We start from the raw sequence: 27745 nt of genomic DNA, 5'->3' as shown, positions 1-27745 counted from the left end.
GCTGATGGGAGTCGGAGTCCAGAAGCATCTCCAGAGCCTTCTGTTCCCTAATCTTGACCTGATCACCTCGGTCTGGAAGAGCAGGGCCAGCCCTAGACCTTTTTGGTGGCTGAGGCAAGACACACTGCCGACACACACACGGAGAGAGATCCAGGCCTGCTGGAAGGAGACCAGCAGTAATGTAGCCAGCACCAGGTTGGCGGAATGCTCCCTTTTCACCAAGACTCTCCCTGGCTTTGGCTTTCAGCTGTGTCTTTGGTTTATCCAAAACTGAGATGGAAGCCATTGCCACCAAGGCCAGAGAAGGGTGGCAGCTGGAAGAAAAATGGCAGCGGGGATCAGGATCTCATGTCTCTTGTGGAGCATGCTGCCCATTGCTTCAGGTTGCCTCATTGGTGCACTGGCGGTGTGGAAGATAATACTGGGTTTTGTTTTGCTATTTTACTGTAGGCGAGGAATGCATTTTGCCCCCAGGTTAAGCAAAAACAGATTTGGTTTGGAGCCAAACAATCCTATGTCAGAATTGCTGGGGCGGGGGGTCCTGGTGGGAGGGGTCTCTGCTTTTTGCTGGGACAGTGCTGCACTTCCCAGACAGCCCTCTCTTCTCCCCCCTACCCACCCCCTCTTCTCCCACCCCTCTTCCAGATTTCATTTGGCCTGTGGCAATGTGGTTGTGTGAAGCTCTTGGCCCGGAGTGAGTGGGTGGGCTGTGTGCCCTCTTGTTCACTCCTTGAAAGTTTACAATTTTGCAAACTTGCACTGTGACGGAAGCCGCGTTAGCCCGTTTTTCCAGGCATGAAATGTGGGTGAAACGTAAAGAAAATGCCCCAATTTGAGCAAATAGAAGAAGGCATTGAAGAAGGCAAGACATGAAGGGTAAAATAAATATGGGGATCCTCTGTAATGCCAACTAGAGGAATCAAGTGGAAAAAAAATATTACTATTGTTATTATTTTTGGGACACTCTTGGCAGGGCACCTGGTGCAGGAGAAGACCTGGGAGGTGGGAGTGGGCTGGCTATGCTGAGCTCTCCAAAAGACTCAGCTCCAAAGCAGTGAAACTGCATAGAGATGAGCCCTAAGACCAAGGTTCAGACCTAGTGCTGAGCAATAGTTTAGCCTTAGGAGGATGAGCCACAGCAAGTCTCCTTACACACTCTCTTCTCCCCCCTTCCTTCACCTCCTCTAGCAATTTGCATGGAGGAGTTCAGAAGCTTCTACTTCTGATTAACTGCAGATTCCAGTGTCATCTGAAACTGCCTAAATTACCGTATTTTTTGCTCTATAAGACTCACTTTTTCCCTCCTAAAAAGTAAGGGGAAATGTGTGTGCGTCTTATGGAGCGAGCAAATGCAGGCTGTGCAGCTATCACAGAAGCCAGAACAGCATGAGAGATTGCTGCTTTCACTGCGCAGCGATCCCTCTTGCTGTTCTGGCTTCTGAGATTCAGATTTTTTTTTTTCTTGTTTTCCTCCTCCAAAAACTAGGTGCGTCTTATGGTCTGGTGCGTCTTATAGAGCGAAAAATACGGCAACTCTTAACGATAGTTAGCAGAAACAAGCCGACTTCAAACCATAATTTAGGAATCTGGTTTCTTTCAATTCAAACCACATTAAGATTAACTGCACCATAAGGTTTAGATGGCACACTAAACTGTGGTTAAGCAAAATCTAAAATGGAAGCAGAAGGTTTGACTCACCTCTTTGCATCTGCACCAGAGTGGAGAGTCCTTGGGCTTGAGGCTCACCTAGGCTCACTCTTGGAACACCAAGCTGTGGTTTAGCTTAGCACTACATCTGAATGCAGCCACAGTATGGAGCCACAGCCAATCCCCAGGTCTGCTACCTCCACCCTTCATTGTCCCCATCCTGAACTGAAGATTATTCTTAGAGATCTTGTCCTGTCTGCTTGTTGTGGTTTTTGAATATTGTAATAATTGTTTAGAAACTGTGATGTTGTTTATAAATATATACATACATAGTCTTTTTTTTAAAAAAAATTACTTGGGGGAAATAAAATGTGTCCAACACAGTGGAAGTTTAGAACTTGGCCTCTTTTTCTTAAAAAAAGAAAGAAAGAAAAGCAATTATTTGTTTTATTTATTTAACAAGTTTTATATATGATAATTTAATAATTCTCACAACTTATATAAAATGGTATTAAATATTTGTTAACATTTTGATTAACATTAGACTTTTAAAACAGTAAACATAATAAAATTATCAAAATATAGGTAAAATCAGCATATTTTAAAATGTACAAATGTACATGGTAAAATTACATTGCCTTAGAAAAGGTTTTAGGAGGCATTGAACACAGTACAATGAAGGCACCTGCCTAATCTCAATAGGCAGGAATTTCCAGAGAATAGGTGTTGCCACACTAAAAGAGTGATTTCTCATAAGTATGGAACGAACACTGTGTGGCTCTCGGAGCTTCTCTTGCATGACTGGGGAAATTAAGGGAAAATTTGCAAACCTTACTTTGGACCTGGGTTATGGTTATGGTTTAAACATTGATCCTGCATTATCGCTGTCTGAGGGGCTGTAGCACAACAAATGCAGGACAAAAATACAAAGCAAAAAAGCCAACCCCAAAACATTTGCAGTATGAAAAGTGATACAGCTGCTGTTGGTGGGGAGGAAGGCAAAGAGGCCCAACAGTAGGTGGCGCCAGAGCCACTGGCAGGCAGAGCCAACTCATTCTGGCTTGGCCCCCATCTTACTCTCCACTGGGTTCCACAAAGGCAGCGGTAAAGGCAGGGGAAGCTGACAGCTGGGGCAACTCACCTGGACTGGATGTCAGTAAGAAGGCAAGCAGGGGGAGGGCTGGCTGAGAGCAAGCTTAGATTGGTGGGGCATGGTCCCACTCGCCCTCAGACAATATCCTCCTCCCCTGACATGCAGGCTCCACTGTCACTTCTGCTGGCCTCCACCCTAAAACACAACATTAATACAGTGGTACCTCAGGTTAAGTACTTAATTCGTTCTGGAGGTCCGTTCTTAACCTGAAACTGTTCTTAACCTGAAGCACCACTTTAGCTAATTGGGCCTCCTGCTGCTGTGCCGCTGCTGCACAATTTCTGTTCTCATCCTGAAGCAAAGTTCTTAACCCGAGGTACTAGTTCTGGGTTAGCAGAGTCTGTAACCTGAAGCGTATGTAACCCGAGGTACCACTGTAAAGCCACACTATCCTGTAGGCATGGCTTTTAACAGCCACTAGAGGGCACTGGAAACTACGGAAAAGGCCAACTCCCGTCCTGAGGGCAGGGAGCCAAGGAATTGCAAGCTGGGAGAAAGCTGTTACACTCAGGTCCTGCTTGCAGGCTTTGTACAGAGAGGCATCTGGTTGGCCACTGTGTGAGCACAGGATGCTAGACAAGATGGGCCTTTTGGCAGGGCTCTTCAGATCTGATGCTGTCCCACGTGGGATCCTTTTCTGGCCCGGAGGCAGAACTGATTTTCCAACGTGCTTTTGGGCGGCTGGAACTCAAAGAGCTGTCTGCTTTGCAACAGTGTCTGTGCTGCTGCGTGTCACCATTTAGCGCAGGGATGAGCCAGCCTTGAGAATCAACGTCTTTCGTCGTGCCTGCCTGCCTACCTGCTCAGGGTGACTCACCAGAAGCACAAATCACACTTTCCATCCCACGTTCTGCCTCCCCCTCCTGCGAGAACATTTGTGGCAATGTTGAAGGATTCCCAGGACTCTCCCCCACCCTGCACACATGCACCCCCACCCCCACCCCGTGGGATCTGGATTTGAGCTGTGTCAATTGTTCTTTCGTTCAGCCAACATCCCTGCCAGCAAAGATGTGTGTGTATATGTGCTTGATGTGTCATGTTTACGGACACCCCAATCTCCAAGCGGCGAGAGACTACAGGGACACCTGCACTTACCCGGGATTTTTATTTCCTTGGAAAGGAGGTCAATGGAGACTGTGGTGTTCTTGGGTTGTCTGGTTTTATTGACACATATGTACAACCCAAGAATGAGATGGGTGGGCTCCCAGCATGAGCACACCAACAGCTTTTATCTCCCCATTAGGGTTTCAGGGAAGCCCCTACTCACAGTTCTGGGTCCAGCACAGAGCAAGACAGTCTAACTGTTTCCCTATTTGACAGTGAGCTGGTGCTGTCAAAACAGTTTGTTTATAGCTCTGAATACACTACAAATTATTTGACACACCTTGTTAAGCACCTCTGCCCTTCTGCCTTCCGCTTCCCCTCTATTCCCCATTGCTTTGGTGGGAGACAACAAGAGAAGGTTTGAATCAAAATGGTCCAATCATTCTGGTAGAGCTCTTGATCATATGATCAGGTCAGCAGGAGATGATTTTATCTGGAATGTGGAAAAGGGTCGTAGTTTGTGGCTTGTGACAGAGGATCTGGTTTGCATGCAAAAGGTCCCAGGTAGGGATGGAAGGAACCACCCATTTTGGTTCTCTGTTTTCCAATCCCAGATTCAGTTCTCCACATATAAGGCAGTTTTCTATGTTCCTAACGCGTGCAAAGGATGTTGGGAAAGATGGAGGGCACAAGGAGAAGGGGACGACAGAGGACGGGATGGTTCGACAGTGTTCTCGAAGCTACCAGCATGAGTCTGAGCAAACTGCGGGAGGCAGTGGAAGACAGGAGTGCCTGGCGTGCTCTGGTCCATGGGGTCACGAAGAGTCGGACACGACTAAACAACAACAACAACAACAACGTGCAAAGGAACAGCAAACAGAAAAAGTGCAGAATACATTTGCAGCATCGTTTGGGGGGCACTACTGAGCCCTTTGCTTCTGAGAAAAAGGTGCCGTGGGCGGGGGTCAGCAAGCTTGAAGCCTTGTCAACTCTTTTGAGAAGCAAGCTACAGCTGGAAGCAGATCACCTATATTTAAAGGGAGTGAAATTGAATCAGTGGGCTCAGATAGCTGGATGTGCAAGAGGGAGAGGCATCTGGAGCTTGCTCCGAGTTTCTTCCTCTCCCTGGCAAATTCTAGGCCCATCCTTCTCACCAAAGTGGTAAACTGGCCCACTTCCAAAATGGCCCACAGCAGACTGCAGGAGCAGGGAAGGTCGCTTAACAACACATTAATTAAGCTCCTCCACTAAGAAATTAAGTAAATCCCTGCAAAGAGAAAGCAAGCATGTCAAGGACAAAGGTTGAGGGTAGCTTTCTCCATGGCATGCTCAATTTCTATGTGTGTGTGATTTATGTAGTTATTGTACAGATAAATATTCAGTTACTTGGACCCACACCTTGGCACAGCCCAAACAGAAGTCCAGAAATTCTGACTTGGGGGCAGGGATTTTATTTATTTATTTGATTTTATTTATTACATTTACATCCCACCTTTTCTCCAGAGAGCACAAGGTGGTGCACACAGTTCTTTCCCTCCCGATTTTATCCTCACAACAACCCTGTGATGTAAGTTAGGCTGAGAGACAGTGACTGGCCCAAGGTCACCTAGTGAGCTTCATGGTTGAGTGAGGATTTGAACCCTGATATCCCAGGTCCTAGTCCAGTGCTCTAACCATTACATCATACTAGCTCCTGTGAATGGCCCAATACATTTTAGCACCTGAGGCGAACCACAAAATGGCACACACACACACACACACCCCTCACTTCCAGGAAAAAAAAAAAGTTGAGTGAAAATCTATATCAGGAACAAAGTGGGGGGGGTGGAGGAATGCTTTACATTGGAATCTGCTGCCCCTGTAGATCCTGCTGTCTGAGGCAGTCACCTTACCTAGTAACCTCATGGGTGGGCCAGCCATGTCTGTTGCACAAGAGTGCCTGAATTTGCCAGTATGTAACTGAATCCCGGGACGCGGGTGGCGCTGTGGGTAAAACCTCAGCGCCTAGGACTTGCCGATTGTCAGGTCGGCGGTTCGAATCCCCGCGGCGGAGTGCGCTCCCGTTGCTCGGTCCCAGCGCCTGCCAACCTAGCAGTTCAAAAGCACCCCTGGGTGCAAGTAGATAAATAGGGACCGCTTACTAGTGGGAAGGTAAACGGCGTTTCTGTGTGCTGCGCTGGCTCGCCAGATGCAGCTTGTCACGCTGGCCACGTGACCTGGAAGTGTCTGCAGACAGCGCTGACCCCCGGCCTCTTAAGTGAGATGGGTGCACAACCCTAGAGTCGGACACGACTGGCCCGTACGGGCAGGGGTACCTTTACCTTTACCTAACTGAATCCCACCCTAAAAGAGTTGCAGTATGGAATCGCCCTAAGGATGGGTCATGGAAGAAATGATGAATAGCTCATCAAGAGTGGGAGCTGGCTCTTTGAAGAAAAGGATGGTTTGGGGGCTTGAATGCAGGGGTCAGAGTGGAGCGGCAACCTTTCCTTCTGCGTCCCCTTGTCATCCTGGTCAGGTTGCTAACTGTAAAGCCTTCTCCAACCTGATGCCCTCCATATATTTTGGACTACAGCTCCCATCAGCCCCAGCCAGCATGGCCTGAGACTCTGTCAGATTCACAAGAGAAAAGATGTGTGTGTGTTTATATATGTGTATACAAACATATCAGAGAACCCATTTCTACTGTTGCTTAATGATAATATTCAACACTTCTTGTCCCTCTATTAATTCTCCACTATCCATATTATGTTCTCTTCCAAATCATGGCCTTCCCATACTTCCCCCTTCCTCAATCCAGATTGTCTCATGTGCTTTTTGGAGTATCCCTGGTATGAGAAAATCTGGTCTGAAGGAGTGGGATGTGTGGGAAGGCAGCACTTTGGAGGAGAATGTCATATGGACAATAGAGAATTAGAGGAGGAACAGGAAGCTCTGACTATCCATGTTAAACAGCACTATGGACGAGCCTTTAGTAAATACAGCTTGCTGCCACTGATGGTCTCAGTCACTCTGGTGTCTGCTTAAGGGTAGGAGGCAGGGACGTGCCCCACAAGGGCTACTGGTCGCATTTAAGTTTTTGTCCACTAGTGGAAATCCATCTCCTCCTATCTTGAAACAAAATAAAAAAATTCCTTCCAGTAGCACCTTAAAGACCAACTAAGTTAGTTCTTGGTATGAGCTTTCGTGTGCATGCACACTTCTTCAGATACACTCGTGCATGCACACGAAAGCTCATACCAAGAACTGACTTAGTTGGTCTTTAAGGTGCTACTGGAAGGAATTTTTTTATTTTGTTTTGACTATGGCAGACCAACACGGCTACCTATCTGTAACTCCTCCTATCTTGCTTCAAGATAGGATTAATTAAACACCCACCCACCCACCCCTATTATGTTCACTTTTCTGGATAGCCATAAACACAGGCACCCTTTGATGGTGGGGGGGGGGGAGTTGCCACCAACATGATTTGTGAGGGGCCCCTCTTACTATCATCTGAGTTTTGTTAGGGGCCAAAACTACTTCTTGGTCCAGGGTCCTGCCAAGTGCTTCCATCCCGATCCTTTAATTCAGTGGTTCCGAAATGGGGCAGTTTACCTCAGAATGAGCACAAAGGGGGCGGCAGGGAGTGCTGGAGGTGTAAATAATGGTCAGACTTTGAAAAACTGGTATCACTTAATCAAGTTCATCAGTGTTGTTTAATTAATTAAACTAAACGGTTTTAATTGGATTTTGAATAAATGTGCAATGAATTGTTCCTGTTTTGAAATTTATTATCTTTTTGTCTTCCTCAGGGAGTTGAGCAAACCTCTGTTCTGAATACAGTGGTACCTCTGGTTAAGAACTTAATTCGTTCTGGAGTTCTGTTCTTAACCTGAAATTGTTCTTAACCTGAAGCATCACTTTAGCTAATGGGGACTCCCGCTGCTGCTGCGCCGCCGGAGCGCTATTTCTGTTCTCATCCTGAACCAAAGTTCTTAACCCGAGGTACTATTTCTGGGTTAGCGGAGTCTGTAACCTGAAGTGTCTGTAACCTGAAGCGTATGTAACTCAAGGTACCACTGAAGTGCTTTTTATAGGGTAGCGTAGGGGTTGTTGGAGACGAGTTTAAGGCCAGAAAAGATTTGGGAACCCCTGCTTTCATTCCTTGCCCCCTTCGCTTCTTGGTAGAGGCACCATGCTTTCAACAGTGGCATAGCCAGGCAGAAATGCAAGAGGTGTTGTCTGTTTGTTTGTTTGTTTGTTTGTTTGTTTGTTTATTTCCCTCTCCCTGGCAATCACTGCACCACTAAACGTGATGCCACCCCCCTCACGCTCCTTGTGCCAACCAGGTGTTCAACGCCCAGAGCTTGTGTTGGTGAAAAATATATTCTGCTGGGTGGGTCTGTGTGTGTGGAGGGGACAAAGAGAGAGTGACTGTGGCGAAAACTTATTTACTGTGGTTTTATCCTAATGAGAGTGTTTTAGCCGTGGAAAATTAAGCTCCTTTTTATATCATAAACTGGACTGCATTACATAACCACATACCCTGCAGGGATTATCATTGGGCACTTGCATCAAAGCATCTGCTAGTCATTCTCCCGGGTAGCGCAGACACCAGCCTTGTGCAAAGGGGGAGAGAGAGAGAAAAAGAGAAAGCAGGGATTTTTGAGGGGAGGGGGGTACTGCAACCCCACACCTGCCAAATTATGCTATGCAATGTTCCAAATAGACTCCACCAGTAGAAGATTTGTATGTTGCACATCAAGTCTTTTGTGGAGCGTGAAAACTATCTACAGGTTATGGGACAGGCTCTCAGGGGACCCACCCAGATGGTGTCCGGGTGTTGAAATTGGATGCAGCAGAGGAAAGGGCTGTGGGGTCCCCGGGGCTAGCCAGACAGCACTTGGTGGGTGAAGGGATCCTGCTGGGGTGGCTCTCTGGGGAACAGGCAAGCAGGTCTGGCTGGGTTGGATTGTTATGCAGGAGAGGGAAGGATCTTGGCAAACATAGCCATCCTTGGCATCTTCTTCTGGGTAGCACCTCTTAAAGATGCAGCAGGGCTCAGGCCTCATCAGCTACACCAGCTGTACAGTATCTGCTTCATTTCGCATCTGTGCAGTGCACACCTGTGGGTGCCTCTGGCTGTGCTGGTCTCCAGGTGGGTGGCAGGTGGCAGTAAGGGAATGGTGTGAGCTCCAGAGTCCATTGAACTGCCTGCAAGGCAATGTGTGAGGCAGAAAAGCTCCTGGGGCAAAGCGAGGTAGCTAGAACCAGCTACATCACCTTAGAGCTTTTGACAATTAAACAGTATACAGTTTTGTATCAATAAATTGTGGTGTGTCTCCCAGGCATATCCTTGCAAGGGCTGCGTCTGGTATATAATGCAAAATTCAGCATTTTGAACATTTTCATTTGCACAAAGCATCCAGCTGGCAGAAAGTGGTTGTTTCTTTGCTGGGGCAAAGAAATTAGACCCTTGCTTTAGTGCTGAGAGCTTATTCCGGCTAGATTGAAAAGAAGAGGGAGGAAAAGTGAATTCACAGAGAAGAATCAGCAGCAACTGGCCAGGAAATGAAAGTGGAGCCTCTTGATTCAGAGGCAGTCTACCAGATACTGTGGGACAAACAAGAGTGTAGGGCGCTTTCTTCTATGCCCCACTCGTGAGCTGCCTGGGAGCATCTGCCTGCCTACTGAAAGGAAACAGATTGCTGGACTGGTTGAACCTTTGGTCTCCTCTTGTTATGTTGTGTCTGAGCATGTGCAGAGTATTTTCTCTTAACAATGGGTTATCCCCACAGCCAGAGTCCGACTGGATCAGACCAAAGGCCCATCTGGCCTGACATGTCTGCTTCCACAGTGGCCCACCAGATGCCCCGAAGGGAACCTCACAGGCAACCCCCCCAACTGATATTTCCCACAGGTGTAGAGGAACCTTCTGGGGGCTGAGGCGCACAGCATTGCTCCTGGCAACCTGTGTCAGTGGGTGGCCTCTGACATTTACACAAACACAGACCCTTCAGTACACACAGAGACACTGGCACACGTAGCACTCAGACACCGAAAGAAGATCTGATGGTGGGGGTGGGGGAGAGAATCCTGTCAATCCTAGAAGGTTGTGCAGAAAGATCAAAGTCACAGCCATACCTTATCGAGTCCCTTCTCATTTTACTTGCCTGAACACTCCTATCAGCCTTCTAGCTCACACATTCCCATTGGTAGTGGGAGGCACCAATAGCCATGCAGCTGCGTAATCCCCTTTTCAAAGCCATTCGAGTTGGTGGCCATCACTGCACCTTGTGGCAGGGAGTTCCACAGTGCAAGCTGTGTGCTGATGTGTGAAGAAAAGCTTCTTCTGGTCAGCCTTGACTCCCCCAACCTTCACTGGATCATCCTGGTGCTTTCTAGCATTATAAAAGGGAGGAAACCCTCTTTCTCCAGCCTAGTTCTATAATAGGCTAACTAGTTCTATTCACCTGCTCTCATGCTTAAAACATGAACGGAGCTTCCGGTTCAGAGACAGCACACTTTCCAAGCAGGTGTGGGTGCAGCCTCTCCCTTTTAGAGAAGTCTCTCTCTTTCTCTCAGGAATGTATATTATTTGCAGTGCCCAGCTCCTTTTAACTGCGATTGCATGTTAATTTGCAGTGAAACACTCCAGATTGCCGGGGGGGGGGGGACACTTCCCTGCAACAGGACCAGGAACAGCTTCCCAGTACTGTAGCTGCAGCAGTTCCTGCCCTGAGGCGGTTAAGTGACTCGGCCACTTGATCTGGCAACGAGGGACGCCCAGGAGGTTCATGGGATCCCTTATAAAGAGCTTTCTCTGAGGGACGGACACACACGGCAATCTGTGCACACGTGCCTGCACCCCCCCCCCCCCGCCTCTCCGCCGCCGCCGCCGCACACACACAGACACAGCGACTTTGCTGCTGCCTGATTCATCCTCGTTTGCTGAGCTGCATCCAAAGGGCTACCGGCTCTTGTTCGCGGGCGGGCAGGCAGTCCTGTGACAAGAGGAAAACAAGCTGCTCGTTGCCATCGCCACCCTGCTCCCCTGGAAGGGCAGAGAGGAGGGAAGATGGACCCGGCAAGAGTTGGGCCCCCAGAGAGCAGAGGAGCCCCCCGAGACTCCAGCAGCAAAGCAGCCAACGGCGGAGGGCAGCCGAAGCAGGAGGGATGGGAAGATGCCCGGGCGTTTTATGAAAACCTTTCCCCCAAAAAGAAACCCAAATCAGTAAGAGATTTCTTTTTTATTGGGGTGGGAGGAAGGGTCAGCAGGTGGCCTGCCTGGCAGGGTGGCTTGTTTACTTGCATGTTTGTACATATAAAGAATATGACACTCTGGCTGGGTGCAAGGAGAAAGAGAGAAAACCCATCCTTGGGAATAGGAAATGTCAGCTTAGGGAACCTGTTGAATCTCCCTGCTTGGCTACCTCCAACTGTAGAGTGTTGGAGGGCTGGGAGACCAGGGTTCAAATCCCACACAGTCCTGAAGCTCACTGGGTGACCTTTTTAGCCAGTCACTGTTTCTCGGCCTAACCGACCTCACAGGGTTGTTGTAAGAATAAAAATGGAGAAGGAGAAACCATGTATGCCCCCTTGAGTTTCTTGGAGAAAGAGGTGGGATGTAATAAATAAATGTAATAAATAAAATAAAAATAGGTGATGTATGGTGGAGGGAGGCCCACCTGCTGTGGCCACAGGGAAGGAAGAGCCCTCGGCTCAAAGGAGGAACACAGATTTTGCAGGCCCAGCCTGCAACATGTCCAGTTAAAGGATTGCAGAGGCCTGGGAAAGTTGCCCTCACTCGACTCCCACCAGCCTGGATCAGCAGCTAGGAGTTGTAATTGGAAGTATCTGGAGGGGACCAGGTTGGGGAAGGGTGCCTTAGACTCAAGGGGTCTACTCTTAGACAGAGCAGACAGGTCTGTACTCGATCTATGATGGTTATTCATTTGAGTTTTGAATTGGTTTCTATGAAGCACCTCAAAGCAAGTTCACAATATGAAGAAAACATATAAATACAATTAAACACAATCCAATACCAACTGGAATGGACTGATGGTCCGACTCAGTATATGGATCAAAGGCACATGTTGTACAGCATCATCGAGATAACGGGCATTCAGCAAAGAATGTTATTTTTCCTGGAAGATGCTGTTCTCGCTTGCATGGAAGAGGCCCATGACAGCTGCAGAGATAAAGCAGGAGAAGGGAGTAGGGAGTAGATGTAGCCATGAAAACAGAGTGTGCCCTCTTTCTTCTGGGGACCAAGGTCAAAACCTTGCGGGCTGAGACACACATTCCATCTGTTAAGACCCCTTTGCAGTTCATATGCCCAGCAGGTGGATGTAGTCTGTGTGTACACACACACACACACACACACATATCATGTGTCATGGTACCACATCTACTTTTTCTAACAGCAGGCTTATTTCTGGATGATGTGGATCATCACCATCTGAGGCTGATCCTTCTGTTTACTGCAGGAGAGTGCCAGATGTCTCAGGGTAGCCCGAGTATCAGCGTTTCTTTCTAACATGACTGCTGGAGACAGCCAGTCCAACTGGCATCACCTGACAGACTAACCTGGGCAAGGACCTGCCAAGACCACTTATATAAACCTTACCGAAATGGATTTGAATTGTGCCGAAGTGCTTCACAAGCCATGCGCAGAGCAATCACTCACACCTGTCCATCTCCAAAGTTTGCGATGTCACCACTCCAGCCATCTGACTGTTTGGCTCAGGGCAGGCCCTATCATTAGGCAGGTGGAAAATGCTGTATTAGCTGTCCATTTAGTCGCTTCACACACACTTTAACAGGCTGCAATGCTCTTGCAAGGAGAGAGAGTAAGATCTGGCCTACATACATCTGCAACAGCCTGCATTGATTTTCTACTCATCATTTGCTTCTCTGTGGCCCCATGTCTCCTCTCTAGGGTAGTGTTCGCACCCCTGTTTACTGTGCACACACGATGTTATCCAAAATGCACATGTATCCTGGACTTTGTTATACAGTACAAGACTACTGCTTGACGCCGTGGTTTCTCAAACCAGCTTGGAGTACTTAAGCCACTCTTAATTCACCTCTAGCCAAGGTGTGAGCACCTTGGCATAGGGTAAAGACCTTGGTGTATACACAAACAGATATGAATCTGACATTAATGAAGCTGAGCTGATGTGAACAGCTAGTGGGAGAAAGAGCTGTGAAACACAATTGGACTCCAATCTAGTACCCACCAAATGCTTTGGATTACCACTCCCCTGAGCAGGGTTGGGCCGGGCCGTTTTGCTGTTCTGCCTCCTGAGGCGACTGCCTCATCTTTCCACATGGGAGGGCAGTCGCTGTCCATGAGTCCCAGCATCATAAGGCTAGGAAAGACAGTTTCCTTTTGAATCAAGCTTGAAAGGCCCAGTGCTAACAACTATTGGCATAAATACATTCGTTTTTACTTGAACTCATGGCCAAATGAAAACCATGACAGCTTTTACTTTCCAGAACAATGAATGGGTAGGGCCTTAATTTCTGATCAAAATGAGGTGGCGGCACTGCTCCAGTCAACTCCCACCTGCAAGAGAAATGCTTCCCCTCCTGCACTCCTCTGACCAGATTTGCACCTCCACAACCTTTTATGGCAGCCTTTCAAACAGGAGGCTGTTTGTGGGTTTTTCACATCTAGTTTTGCCCTGTACCTGGTGCTTGTTTGGGGCACTCCCTTGCAGTTTTTTTTAATTCCACATCTCTGCAGATTTATAAGCTTCTGGTGAGGCAGGTTCCTTCCCTCCCCCCTCTCAGTTCCTGGCCCAAATGCTGATGGCCTTTTACAGCTGGCTGGCCCTTGTGGCTCGCAAACTGGCTCCACTTCAGCAATGCTGAAATTGGACTGCTGAAAAACAGCCCCCCACCCAAGGCCCCCAGGCTCGCCTGAAAGCTGGCCACAGGGAGGGAGGAAGGAAGTCCCAGCACCATCCAGCTCAGGTCCAAAGTGTGGGCCTTTCTTGATAGGTAAAATATACAGAGTGTAGGGCCATTGGAAAAAATGGGCATAAAATGTGCTTATGCTAATTCATGCAAACGGATGCCTTTATCTAACTGATGCAAATTTAAATGCCATAGAAGGCCAGGCAGCTAATTTCTCATCCAGCTCACCCCAGATAAATTCTTAAATTAATTTTCACAGACCAACTCACCCCAGGTCAGTTCCTCTTCAATTAATTTATCCCCCATTAATTTCCCCGTAGATCCTATTCAGAATCATTTCAGTCACCACCACCCCATTCACTGCTGCCAAATCATTTCGAGATGAAGTCATTTTTACTCAGTTTGGTCCCCAAATTAATATCCTACCCTGTTACCCTGATCCCTCCCAGGTCAATTTGCCCCAAATTCATTGTCCTCCCATGATCACTTGTGACACTAATTAGTGGGCGATAATATTCTGTCTTTGTGTATTAAATAGAGCTGCCATACACCTGGAATTTCCGGACATATCCAGGATTTGTCCGTCAAAAATAGTATCTGGGCTGAATTTCTGAAAATCAGCAATAATGTCCAGGAAAACCCGGGCTTATGGAAGTGCCCCCCCCCCAAGGGCTCAACAACTTTTGTGTCTGGATTTTCACTTTTTGAAATATGGGAACCCTATATTAAAAAGCTTCTCCTGTTGATTTCTGCAGATCAAGCTGCTGTTAAAAGTCAAAAGAGTAGCCAGGCTGGGTTTGTGGTCATTTGGCAAATTATTCCCTCCATACTAAGGGCTCATTCACTCTTACTTTTGCTTTGCATTTCTAGGCACAGACCTGGGCTTTCCAGGTGTGTGAGCACTCCCACAGACTCTCCAAGTGTCCCTATTTTCCAGGGGCAGTCCAGGATTTACAGAAGCCGTCACAATTTCTGATTTGATCCCAGAATGTCCCGCTTTCCTTAGGATGTCCCTATTTTCATTGGAGACATGTGGGAGGGTATGGAGTTATGCGACCCTGAGCCAAGGAAATAAGTGGTAACTGTACAACCTTTAGAAGACATCTGAAGGCAGCCCTGCATAGGGAAGTTTTTTTTTAAAAAAAAAGTTTAATATTTAATTATTATTTTTATATGTTGGAAGCCACCCAGAGTGGCTGGGGCAGCCCTGTTAGATGGGCAGGGATTAAATAATAAAATTATTATGATTATGGAATAAGATGTCCCTATTTTCACTGGAGAAATCTTGGAGTGTATGCTCCCCCCTCCCCACACCCAGCACTTTCCCCATAAACACCTGCTCTTGGAACAAAAGGCAATCTGCAGAAAACCTGGATTGCTGTTTGTTCCATTTCAGTGTTAAAATGTGGGTTTTCCTGAGGAAAGTAACAAAACAAACAAAACAAAGTGCTTGGACACAGAGTGGGAAAGCATGAACCTGTGGTTCAAAAGGTAAGTGTAAATGAGCTGTAAGCTTACATGGAGGTCAGACTATTATCCAGTCTTTATTGAACTGCTTGCAGGGCATTTATACTCCTTCCTGTTAACCATTGCTTCACCTCATACTTTCCACTGCATTTCCCCTGTCCCTTTCCTAATTGCGAAAATTCACTTTCTTTTTAAACAACCTTTTAAAAAATTCTTACAACTTGAAATCACATCCTCTTGTAAATTCCACGTGGAGCAGCTGAAAAATACGATGTCTTCTCTTTTTATGGAAAAAATCCTTTGCTGCCCTAGGGCAGCTGTGGGCAACATCTGACCCTTCAGTTGTTGCTCAACTACAATTCCATCAGCCCCAGCAAGCGTGGCCAGTGGCTAGGGGTGATGGGAGTTGTAGTTCAGGAACATCTGGAGGGCCAAAGGTTGCCCACACTTGCACTAGAGCAATGGAGCACTTCAGCTGTCCAAACATTTCTGGTATGTTCTTGCATCCCTCCTGCAAAATATAGTCTGGGTGTGACCTCCACAATCCCTATGCACCCACCTGACACAAGGTTTTCTGGCTGGAGGCCTTTTCCACCCCCACTTCCATACCTTTGTTTTTTACTCCCAGGGGCAAATTTCTCACTTGACTATCTCTGCACTCCACATTCCCAGAGGCTCCTGGAGTTAATAGGATTAATAGAGCACCATTTCTCTGATCTAGCACTTCTGTTCTGGCTGCCTGGCAGCTTTCAGCTGTGAAATAGCTTGCATTCCTTGATGGTAACTCTGCCTCCTTGTCTCCTAGTACAATGCAATGGTGTTCTGATCTGTTTTGGGATGCCAGGCTCTGATCAGAAACCCAGCAAATGCAACCAAATCGCTCCCTTCTCTGTTCCATTAATCTTTCTACTAAACTTAATCCTCCACCCCAGTCAAGAGAGTGAGGAAGAGGATGGTCTGGAAGGGAGCTGACCTCATTTTTCTCTCCACCCCAATTTCAATCTGCCAGGTTCTGTTTGCATTTATGCAACCAGCCCCTTCCCTCTCCTCCCTGCCAGCCAGGGGCTGCTTTCTAGATCCAGACATCTCATTGGCGTTTCCCTGACCTTGTGCAACCTTGGCTGTTGCTAGGATAAATGGGGCTTGTTTGGAAGTATTGCCATCTCCTGCATCCATGCAAGAGCTGAAGGTTGCTGAAGGTCACACGTGCACTGGGGCACAGGTCCTGAGGTTTGTCTGCCGTAATAAGAGGGAGCCTGACAAAGAGAGATTAACGTAGGAATAAGACTTGCATGGTTTTCTTAACTAGTGAAATGCCTGTTATTACAAAAGGCAAAATGGGAATGTAGATGGAGAGCCTCTACATTACTGTTGATATAAGAAAATAGGTGTGGTTGGCTTTTGCTGCCTAACTCCCCAAGGGACCAAGGCCCCTAATTCTATGATTGGTCAGAGATGAATGGATGGAGGCAGGATGCAGTGAAAGCAAGCCGGATCTTTATCTTTCTGTTGCAACAGAGTTCCCTCCCTTCGCAAGGAGGCAAGAGAGACCCAGAATCAGAAAGAAACATTAAGGGTTTGCATTTTGGCATGGAGGAGGAGGACATCCCCTCTACAAACAATCAAAAATTACATTGATTATAATTTCCACGAGAACTAGTATTTTGAGAGAGGGAGCAAAACTTTGTTTCTATCCACTTTTCCCATGCCATGTCAAATTTTATAAACTTCTGTCGTGTCACTTTTATAAGGTCAAGGCTCAAAAACAGGACCTCAAAGGCAATTGGTGCACTGGGCTGGGGTCATCCCAGCAACACACACAAAGCAAGATCAGTTATTTTTCAGCTCTGCCAACTAACAGGCTCATTTGCCAGACAGAGACAACTAAACCAAATTATAATTATTTTTTGAAAGAGCTCTCAAGGCAGCCTAAAACAAAAATAAAACAGACACAAACAAGTAAATCAAATAATTAAAAGGAAAAAAACCAGAGGGCTAAAAACTAGAGCAACGCTAAAACCGTCTGTAGTAGCAAGGAGAGGTCAGGGGAGTTATGCCTACGGCAGGGATAAGAAACAGGATTTGGTGGGTAGGCTGGATACTTACCTGTCCCAGCACCCAAGGTCATTTTGACAGGTGGGCAGGGCTGTGAGGCACTCCAGAAAAGGGAACCGCAGCAGGAAGCCATTATTGTTATTTATTATTCAATTTTATTCCTTGAATTTGTATCCTACCCTTCCTTTCCAAGGAGCTAGGGGCAGCAAGCTGATACACAGTTTGAAAACAAAGCAATCTCCCCCCCTAAAACCGTTAAGGCATTAATAACAACAACAGCAATTGCAACTAAAAACATTTATTTCCTGGCACTGGGAATACTCTGTGGTACAAATTGTCAACTTGGGGGCAAAATCTGGGATTTTGAGAAACTGCTATGGGTGTCAGTAACAAGATGGCTGCCGTGGGGTGCAGCATAACACAAAATGGCTGCCACATCCAAGAGAACAGAGAACGGGACTGGCGGGAACGGTGTCAGCGTAGTCCGTCCAGTGGATGTTGAATCCTGGCATCCAAGAAAATATGAGCATGCTTCAGGCGAGAAGGTGTTCAGCACTGGAGAAGCTGGGTCAGTGCAAACAGGAGCTGAGCAGGAAGATGAAGGTCTCATATGAGGATCGTAAAACTTAATCGCCCTGCAACCCCTGAAGAGTTATTAAAATAATATTTTAGCTAATTAGTAACTCATGGCTCCCACATTATTGAGAATTATTGTTAGCAGGGATGTTAATAACTAGTTAATAGTTGACTACCTTGAACAACTAATGGCCCAATAATGCCTCATATTTTGCCTTTTTGAAATGTGGAGAGGTGGTCTTAGGAAGGTGTTTCTACTTTTACACAGATTTCCCAAGGTCTTTGACCTCTGTTTTGGTCTTGCACCTCAGGTGCCAAGCTGGGTCTGAATTAAGCTTGCAAAAGAGCAGGTGGAGGTAAGAAATGGGTTGCACTGTGTGCCCCATCCATGTCTGGTTTAAAAGTCCTTCTTGCCTGTCCACATTAGCACTTGCACACCAGACAGGATCTCCCAACAAACAGGACTGCCAGCTTCAGGGCTGCTCTATCAGTCTGCCTTCAAGAGCTGTCCAGTCAGCAGCCATTCAGTAGCAGAAACATTCGCCTCTGTTGTCATTTTGTTGCCTAGTTAAGGCTTTCCTTTTTCAGCAGGTCTTTGCGGTGAATTTTTTCTTTTACCCCAGTCTGCATCTATATTGCATTTAAAACTGTTTTAACTAGGACATTGTTTATATATTTTTTTTATTATTAAAGCACTTTGAAATGTTTTATAGGAAGTAGAATCCAGTGAATAAATAAAGCCATCATGCTGCTATTTCAAAGGGCAGAGACCAGCCTCATGAAATTGCAGGATCCTACCAAAGAAAATGCGGAGTAATTTGCAGTGTTGCACATATTATCTCTCCCAGGAGTGTCCAGTTCAAACTTTTTGACCCAAAGTGCCAATTATTCTAAAGGGGGGGGGGGGAGATTGTAGCTCTTGACTTTCACTTCCTGTACTGTCTTTGGTCTCTTTCCCAGAACAGAGAGTGTGACTCCTGGAATGAGTTAATTCTGCTCATGCATGGGAGACAAGCCATATCTCTAGTATGATGTACAGACTCTTCCTCCAGTTATCAGTCAGTGGGGGTTAGAGGGGGTTGGTGGGGCTGGGAAAAATTCCTGCCTGCAGGGCCATTGTTAGGTACTTGGTTATATAGTTTGCTTTCTTCTTGTTTGTATGCTGGTTATTTATACATATCTGTATACATTTTAAGTTGTTTTAAACTGTTCTTAATATTGTGTATCATTGTGTTTTAATATTAATGTTGTGTTTTAATGGTTGTAACTCATCCTGAGACCTGAGAGTGAAGGGAGGGTAATAAACTGTAATAATATTAATGGTTTTCAGATATAGGATACACTTGGAATTTTGCTAATTGAGCTTTTTGGCAGCTCCCCCCCACCCCGCCCAGGAGTCTTGTTTTTCATTTGGTTTTATTTGAGACATTTTTATTAACACATTTTAAGTTATCTTCCCTATTGTTTTTACAAAAGCAACTTGATATGTTTTTATTCATTTACCATGAGATAATGAGAAAGTGTTGTACATTATTATATTTTGTAAACACTATTCCATTACTTTTTATGTTGTTCATATCTGTATAATGCCCCCAGGAAGGATTTTAGTTTGGCCTAAAATAAATTATATTTCAAGCCCCCCATTTTTTCTCCATGTCAGGGCTGCTGCCCTCATTTTTGTGGTTGGCTTTCAACCACAAAATTTGCATAAAATTCACATGTGCTAATTTATATATATGAATCCCTCTGGGAAATTATGATGTTGGGTGGTGGGGGTATCACCAATTATTACATTTATATCTCACCTTTCCTCCGAGGTGCTCAAGGTAGTGTACATGGCTCTCTGCTTCCCCATTTGACCCTTACAACAACCCTGTGAGGTAGGTTAGACAGAGAGACTGTGACTGGCCAAGGTCATCTCTGAAAGTTGTAGCTGAGTGGGTCCTAGCTTTAAGTAGAAGGTGTGGGTATGACCTGAAGTTCTTGATTATATTGCTACTGAAAAATATGCAGGCAGTGTCTTTCCTCTACATGGCAAAAAGATTCCTACATTGCAGGGGGTTGGACTACATGACCCTCATAGTCCCTTCCAACTCTATGACTCTGTGACAATCAGTGTGCTATATTATTGAATTAAATCAACCTTCCCCTACCTGGTGCCCTCCAGATGTTTAGAGCTGCAACTCCCATCAGACCCAGCCAGTAGGACCATGGGAAGTATAGTCCCAGACATTTGGAGGTTACCAGGCTGGGTAAAGCTGAATTAGAATAATATAAAGTATGTACAATTTTATGACATCAAATTCCATCAGAATGGCCTTACTGGATCGAACTGAAGTCCATTCTGCATCCAGCAGTGGCCAGTCAGATGCTCTGGGATGTTGACAAGTTGAATATGAAGCTGATGGCCATCATCTCTTGATATTTGTCCTCAACAGGAGCACCTGGTGTTTAGAAGCTCCCTTTGGGTGCCATAGGCAATATGGCTGTGGATAGGCCTGTTGTCTTTCATAGGGCACTACCATCGCTTTCTCTTTCTCTCACGCAGCCCAAGCCGCAAAATGCCATCACGATTGCTGTGTCATCGCGAGCCCTCTTCCGTATGGAAGAGGAGCAGAAGATTTACAATGAGCAGGGTGTGGAGGCCTACGTGAAATTCCAGCTGGATCACGAGAATGAGCCCTTTCTGCCTGGAGCAGCCTTCCCCTTCGTCAAGGTCTTTTCCTTTTCTGATGATTTTGTTCACCTCCAGATGGAAACATCAGAATCTGGGTTCAAAATAAGGGGATGAAGCAAGTGCTGGTTGTAACTTATCAGTAAATTAGCCCAGGCGGAGGTTTTATGATTGATCCAATGAAATGTGGGTTGTGGTCTGTTGCAATGCCACAATATGCTTGTGCTAGGTTTCTCCCTGAAGGTCTAATATAAGACTCCGGGCACTGGAGAGTCTGTTGGGGTTTTTAATGCCATACTGCCATCTATGTGCAAATACTACTAAACACCAATATCCTTCTTGTGACCCCCCATTCCAAAGGGTACTGAAACCCAGCAAGCACTGGAACCCCTGAAACTTCTCTTTGCTTTGAGAAATGGGATCTGCTTAACAGTGCTTTAGGGAGGGACCTCAGTCGGAGAGCCCATGGTTTGCATTACAGAAAGTCCCAGGGTCAGTTCCGAGCATTGACCTGAAAGGATCAGGTGGCAGGTGAGCAGGAAAAGGGACTTTCTCTCTGCCTTTGGGGAACCACTGCCAGTCAGAATCAATATTGAGGTAGATAGAGGGACCAACCCATATAAGGCAGCTTCAGGTGCACAATCAGGGCTTCCCCTGCTTTTCTTTTGCATGATTGTGATTAAAAAAGGATGTAAAGTATCTGAAAGATGAGCTGTTCACCTGACAGTAAGTACTGTACTGATGGTTTGGGGCCTCCTTCCCCCACCTGTTTATTGTTTTATTTAAGGAAGTCCGGTTGTGTTCTTGGCCAGACTGCTCTGCCATCTTTGACTTTCTAGGCACTGGAAGCTGTTAACATGCAGCTGAGGGTGCTCTACCCAGAGAGCGAAGAGCTCTTCGACATCGTCCTCATGACTAACAACCACGCTCAGGTGGGAGTCCGCTTGATCAACAGCATCAACCATTACAGTGAGTAACCGGAAGCCGCCTCCCTTGACCAGAAGCACCCAAGCAATTGATGGGGTACTTGTCACCTATTTACAAACTACCAAGTTGTCTTGCTTCTATACCAGTCTAACTGTCTTGAGTCCCCATCCCACAAAAAACCCTGTTAAATGTATCTCAGTGATGGTGTTAGAATGGGGTGGTCCAATTCACAGCCCAAGGACACATGCAGCCCTTCAGGCCTTTTTGGGTGGCCCTCAGCAACATTTGACACGCCCTCACACTGCCTCCCCAAAGCTGGGTAAGCTTTGGGAAGTAAATAAGGTAAATAAGTACATCAGAGTGCTGCCTTTGAAAGATGCCACCTGGATTCCCTGAGAAACAGCTGAACGAAACTTTGGCATCAAAAGGCAACCGAGGAACCAGTGCAGGTGTGAGTCCCTGCAGGTGCTACATCCGCTGGTGGATTGCATTTCCCAAGGCCTCTCTCTTCCTCCCCTCAATGTTTTCTTCTCCTCGCTCTCTCTTCCAGACCTGTTCATCGAGAGGTTTTGCATGACAGGTGGGAACAGCCCCATTTGCTACCTGAAGGCCTACCACACCAACCTGTACCTGTCATCTGACTGTGAGAAAGTGAGTGAAGCCATAGAAGAGGGTGAGTGAAGGTGTTTGTTATCCTTCGCCTGCTGTTGGAAAGGGAGTAGGAAGTCACCCGTGTGTGCGAGTGTGTGGTCTGTTGGCACGTGTGGGTTAAAACCTAAACTATTTTTTCTGTTGTGACTCTCCCCCCTCCATCCCGGAAACCCCAGGTACTCTAGTTTTGCACATGTAGTCTTGTAGGCTCTTTGAACTCTGTTTCCCATAGCAGACTGCATGATCCTGGGAGGGCTCACAATAGGTTTATGAGGCTTTCCCATTATGATAGTAGTAGGTAGGGTGTCCGCCTGTCGTATGAGATGAATTTGTGGGATGGATGCCTGGGAAGCAAGAGCTTGTTTACTACATGCAGAATCAAGTTGCCTAGAAGAAACGATTGAGGTTAGGGCTACTTCCTTTTGAGGATGGTGCTTGGTTGCTTTGCTTCCTTGACAGAATCATAGAATTGTAGAGATGGAAGGGACCATAAGGGTAATTTCATCCAATCCCCTGCAATTCAGGAATCTTTTGCCCTAGTGGGGCTCGAACCCACAACCCAACTGAGCTATTCTCTTCAGATAAGACTGGAGAGAACTCTGCCTGACCACAGTCCGTTTGACAGGTCCCCACGCCTAACACTTATCACACACTCTGACATATACACCACATTGAGGGTATTGTTTAGTTATGCTCCAATATAACTCATATAGCATTTTGGGTTTTACAGACCTTTACATATTTTTTTAAAAGCAGAAATTGAAGTGCGAGCCACCAGGAGGCTGAGCTTCTAGAAAGTGCTGCTAGATCCTTTTCTTCTTCTTTCCCCAAGGAATTGCTGCAGCCACCATCTTCAGCCCCAACAGGGACGTGCAGGTTTCAGAAAACCAGCTGCGTGTAGCCTTCGATGGAGACGCCGTGCTGTTTTCAGACGAGTCTGAGCAGATTGTGAAGGCTCATGGCCTTGACAAGTTCTTTGAGCATGAGAAGACTTATGAGAACAAGCCTCTGGCTCAGGTATGACTGAGAATACCCAGAAATGCATTATTGGGAAATGTTGGGATGGCCACAAGCTGGTTGAGCTCAGGTGCCAGGCAGGTTGTTTGATTCCCTGTTTGCTTGCTTCTTCGGTTTTGTTTTGTTTTGTTTTGTTTTGCAAACCACATTGAGGAGGAAGAGGAGGTGAATTTATTTCTGAAATTTATTTCAAGTTGCTTTGTTACTGTTTTTAAAACAGTTTAATCTTTCAACCACAAGAGCAGTTAGGCTATGAAAATAATATGGGGGGAAACTGCATCCATTCAAACCTTGCTTAGACTGTCTCCCTACTTTAGCCAGTACTTAGCAATAGAGCCAGTGTGGGCAACCCTTGGCCCTACAGATGTTGCTGAACTACAACTCCCATCATCCTTGGCCAGTGGTCACACTTGCTGATGGGAGTTGTAGCTCAGCAACATCCGGAGGGCCAAAGTTTTCCCATTCCTGCCATAGAGCAGCTTCTTTCAGCTCATCCTTCTTCACAGGTTGTGCATCTTCTTGTTTCTTCTCTCCATGGAGCCCAGGCTCTCTGCAGCACTCTTCATCCTGACTTTTTCTGGTTTCTACCCCTCTGTTTGCTTTACTTATTACATACACCATTCCAGCTCCCCATCCCAACCTCTTCACCAATGAGAAGGGCAGGAGAGTTGTTTTACTAAGTAGTTCCAGGTTCCCAGAGTCATTAGGATTCCTTTGCCACCCTCCTCGTGCTTGTATTTTAGTTTTGGCTGTGAAGGAACAGCCTCCAAATAACTCAGTGTCTAATCTTTAAATTAGCCATTAGCCCTTCAGATGGAGCTGTACTCAGACTCCCATCATCCCTGACCATTGGCTTTGCTTCTTGCGGGGTTGGGAGCCCCACAATATCTGGAGGACGACATGTTCACCAGCCTCTGGTCTTACAGAAAGCAGCCATTCTGAAAAAAAAGAACAAATACAAAATGGAGACTCGTTATTATTCTTTCACAGAAGTATTATGGCAACAGCCCCTTGCAACAATTGCAGGCTCTGTGTGTGTAGCCAGAGAGGGTTATTTTCCAACTGTATGGAGAATGGGGAAGGAAGTTCTGGTTGACCTTGTCTGTTCACCTCTCCAGGGGCCGCTGAAAGGTTTCTTGGAAGCTCTTGGGAAGCTCCAGAAGAAGTTCTACTCCAAGGGGCTGCGCCTGGAGTGCCCCATCCGCACGTACCTCGTCACAGCACGCAGCGCGGCCAGTTCTGGAGCCCGTGCCCTAAAGACTCTCCGGAGCTGGGGGCTGGAAACAGACGAAGCCCTCTTCCTAGCCGGCGCCCCCAAGGGACCCTTGCTGGAGAAGATTCGCCCACACATCTTCTTTGATGACCAAATGTTCCATGTGGAAGGGGCAAAGGAGATGGGTACCATCGCAGCCCACGTCCCTTACGGGGTGGCTCAGAAATCCAGGCGCTTGGCACAGGGGAAACAAAATGAGAATAGCAAGTAGCAGAAAAGAGTGGGACTGGGCTAGGCCAGCCTTTGATACACGGAGAGCAACATCTCTATGGAGAGATGAAAAGTTTAGAACACCTTCCATGAGGACTAGAACCAAAAGGGTTGGGATGGCAGGTGTCTTGTTTGGGGTAGGTTGTTTGGGAGAAGGCTTCCTTACACCTACCTGTACACATTGCACTTTACAGAAATGCTCTTCCCTCTGCCTCACCATAACCTTGCGTGCCCATCACACCATTGCTGTCAGTATCTGCTGGTAGACTTTTGCTTCTGCCCTGCCATCCACTCACAATGCTTCAAGGTTGATTGTCACCTTTTGCTCTTGAATATTCATGATACGTACTGTTTTTTCTTGCGGGCTGCTGCAAGGGGGCTGTGTTTTATTACACGCTTCAACAGTTGCATTGTGCAGAATTTGCTAATGGTGCCAATTTAAGCGTTGTGAAATTCCTAGCTTTCAACACTAGTTTTGAAAGAAAAAGAAGAAGAAGCAATTTCTAGCTCTTAGGTTTGCAAGGATGAGTGCAAAGCATGTGTGCAATTCCTTGATGGAATTTATCTGGAATCAGAAGCCTCGGAGAGCAGGCATTGGTTGGGTGGTGAGGCTGGGCATGGGGTGACCTCCTGAGACTACCCCCAACAATGTGCCCAACCCACATTGAGCACCCCAAAAAAGGTCAGAGGCAGTGATGACCAATGGGGCCCATCACAAATGGATTGTCCAAGGGCCCCTCAAAGAGATTGACTGAGAAGGAGGCCTGCCAACAGAAAAAAAATGCTCCATACAACTCTTTCCAGGAAGAACTCTTATCAGGAAGGGCCACAGCTCAGTGTTTAGAGCATCCACCTTACATGTGGAGGGTCCCGGGTTCAATCCCTGGCATCTGAGAGACCTCTGCCTGAAATCCTGGAGAGCTGCTGCCAGTCAGAGTAGACAGTACTGGACTAGATGGTCCAATGGTCTGACTCAGTATAAGGCAGCTTCCTATGTTTTCCCCCATCTCTCATGGCCAACAGAAACTAAATAATTATGCAAAACACACATATGAATGCAAGTTTGCGTCATCCGTGCCATTTTGCTCATCAAATGTGGCTTTTGTGAATGCCCCATGCGTGCCCCAACCTAAAATCTGCATCTGCTTCACCTCTAGCCGGCTTATGCACACTTACATTTTGCCTTGCTCTTTCCAGACAGAGGCCTGTGCTTTAATGCTCCATGTCTGAGCAATCCCCACCCCACCCCAAGCAAAAATGAGAGAGAGCAAGCACAGGATGATCTGTGTTTTCTTTTTATTTCTCAGTGCTTTGAGAAAAGACAGTAAATGAAAGCTGTGTTCCTGAGTCAGTGTGCTGCACTTGATGGTGCTGGAACATGGACTATAACAACGTAGGTCCAGATCCCCACTGAGCCTTGATGGCCACTGTTAGAGACTGAAAAATCAGTCTTGCTCAGCCTAACTTCACACCCCTATGCCCATACACCATCCTTAGAGAAAAAGCAGGCTATAAATGTGATAAATACACAATCTGGAACCTTACCATTCCAAGTGTGTCTGGGAGCTTTCCACCACTTACCCCCTGGTTTTTTTCAGCAGGACTCCAGAGGTCTGTTGAATAATGTGGCATCTTCCATTTTTAACCTGTGTTGCATTTTCCCTGCTGTGCTCATGGGCTGTACTGTTAACATAGGGCAGTATCGGGGGAGCCGTTCCCTGCTTGACTGCCCATTTGCCACAGCGGAAGCAGGCGGAGGCTGCGAAAGGTCGTGCTTCTGTGTCTGCTGGTGGCTTTGCTTAGGAATGAAACAATGCAATCAATGCCTGTCTGTCCTTCTGGGTGTGTTATCTGTAATAAATTCTGTCTATGTTACCATTTGTTCCCCCTCCTGTTTGTGAACTCATCACTGGTATGTTGATAGCAAGCTGAAATGCTCTTGAACATAAGGACTAGAAACTTGGAAGAGTGACACGGAACTAAGTGATAGCAAGCACCCCCTCTAGAATAGTACTAATTTTTCCTTTCTTGTGAATCAAAACCTAGTTATCATACCATTTATTGGAGAATATCTACCACATCTTGCCATTGGAGGGTTATTGGGCATTATTATTGGGTTATTGGTACACTGTAGACCAGGGTGAGGAACCTTGGGCATGGAGAGGGTTGCAAATGCATCTCTGTCTGGCCCTTGGACTCTAACCAAGCCACACCCCTTTCCCAGGCCCACCCTCCCTACTGGTCTTGCTTTACTCCCCTCTTGGTTGTTTTTGCCTGCCTTGAACTCTGATCGTGACTCTTGCTTGCCAGGATGAAGGACAGAGCAGTGTGTGTGTGCTGTACGAATGTAAAATGTACATTTCTTGTTCTGCTAGCTTTTGCCTTTGGTCCCACCCAGCACTGGCTTGCGGCCCTCAGAAGGAATGTGGCCCTTGGGCAAAAAATGTTCTCCACCCTGCAATAGGCCCATAGTAGTTTAACAGAAGCAGTTCTCCAGTCTCGTTCCCCAATTTCTTACAGTATTATTTTTTGAAACCCTTTTCCTCGCTTTCAAATTTCCTTATCACTTCCTTTGGCCTCTTTCCCTCTGAGGAAGAGAAGGAGGAGGAGGACCTCTTTTTCCTCCCCCTGCCCCTCGCCAACATCTCTGTCTCCCAGCCAACTTCACTTGGCATCCAGGGAATTGCTGGTGCTGGCACCCATCCAACTGAAAAACTATTGCATGGCCACGGGTGGGGGGGGGCAGAGGAGTGAGGAGCCCCCGTAGGCTGTGGCACTGTGACCCGCTGGTGGTTTTGGCCCACCATTTGAGAAGTGTATTCAAAGCCAACGTGAGCACAAATGCCACCTTTTTCTCATTGCCAGTTATGCCTTTGGGTTCCACCCTGGGCTAAAAAAACTCCCCACTGCCTCAGGCTTCCTCCCATCCCAATGTGCATATTTGAATCCCACCCAAGCTCTGCCTATTTTTAGGTCTGTTAAATTTAGAGTGCCCACTCAGATTGCACACCCATATTTCTGAAAAGGAGCATCTGGCACCATTGCCTTTCCAGCTACAGAAACGTTTGATAAGAGGCACGCTTTGTCATACACACAAGATTCAGAGGCCGTTGTCTCTGCTCTCTGCTAACTGAAGACAATGGCT

At 46.7% G+C, this 27745-nt stretch overlaps 1 protein-coding gene across 1 annotated transcript; it reads left to right on the top strand.

Annotated features, from left to right (window-relative positions):
- The first annotated feature begins 10555 nt into the window (after nucleotides 1-10555).
- Nucleotides 10556-26475, top strand: NT5C1A (5'-nucleotidase, cytosolic IA). Its single transcript, XM_081872249.1, has 6 exons — nucleotides 10556-11060; nucleotides 20397-20564; nucleotides 21362-21491; nucleotides 22000-22122; nucleotides 22933-23117; nucleotides 24236-26475. The coding sequence occupies exons 1-6, from the start codon at nucleotides 10905-10907 to the stop codon at nucleotides 24599-24601; spliced, it is 1128 nt and encodes a 375-aa protein (XP_081728375.1). The 5' UTR covers nucleotides 10556-10904; the 3' UTR covers nucleotides 24602-26475.
- Nucleotides 26476-27745: the final 1270 nt, after the last annotated feature.

Source organism: Podarcis erhardii, assembly GCF_964252035.2.
Source record: "Podarcis erhardii genome assembly, chromosome: 7".
NCBI lineage: Eukaryota > Metazoa > Chordata > Lepidosauria > Squamata > Lacertidae > Podarcis > Podarcis erhardii.
This window is presented reverse-complemented; position numbering and strand designations above follow the sequence as displayed.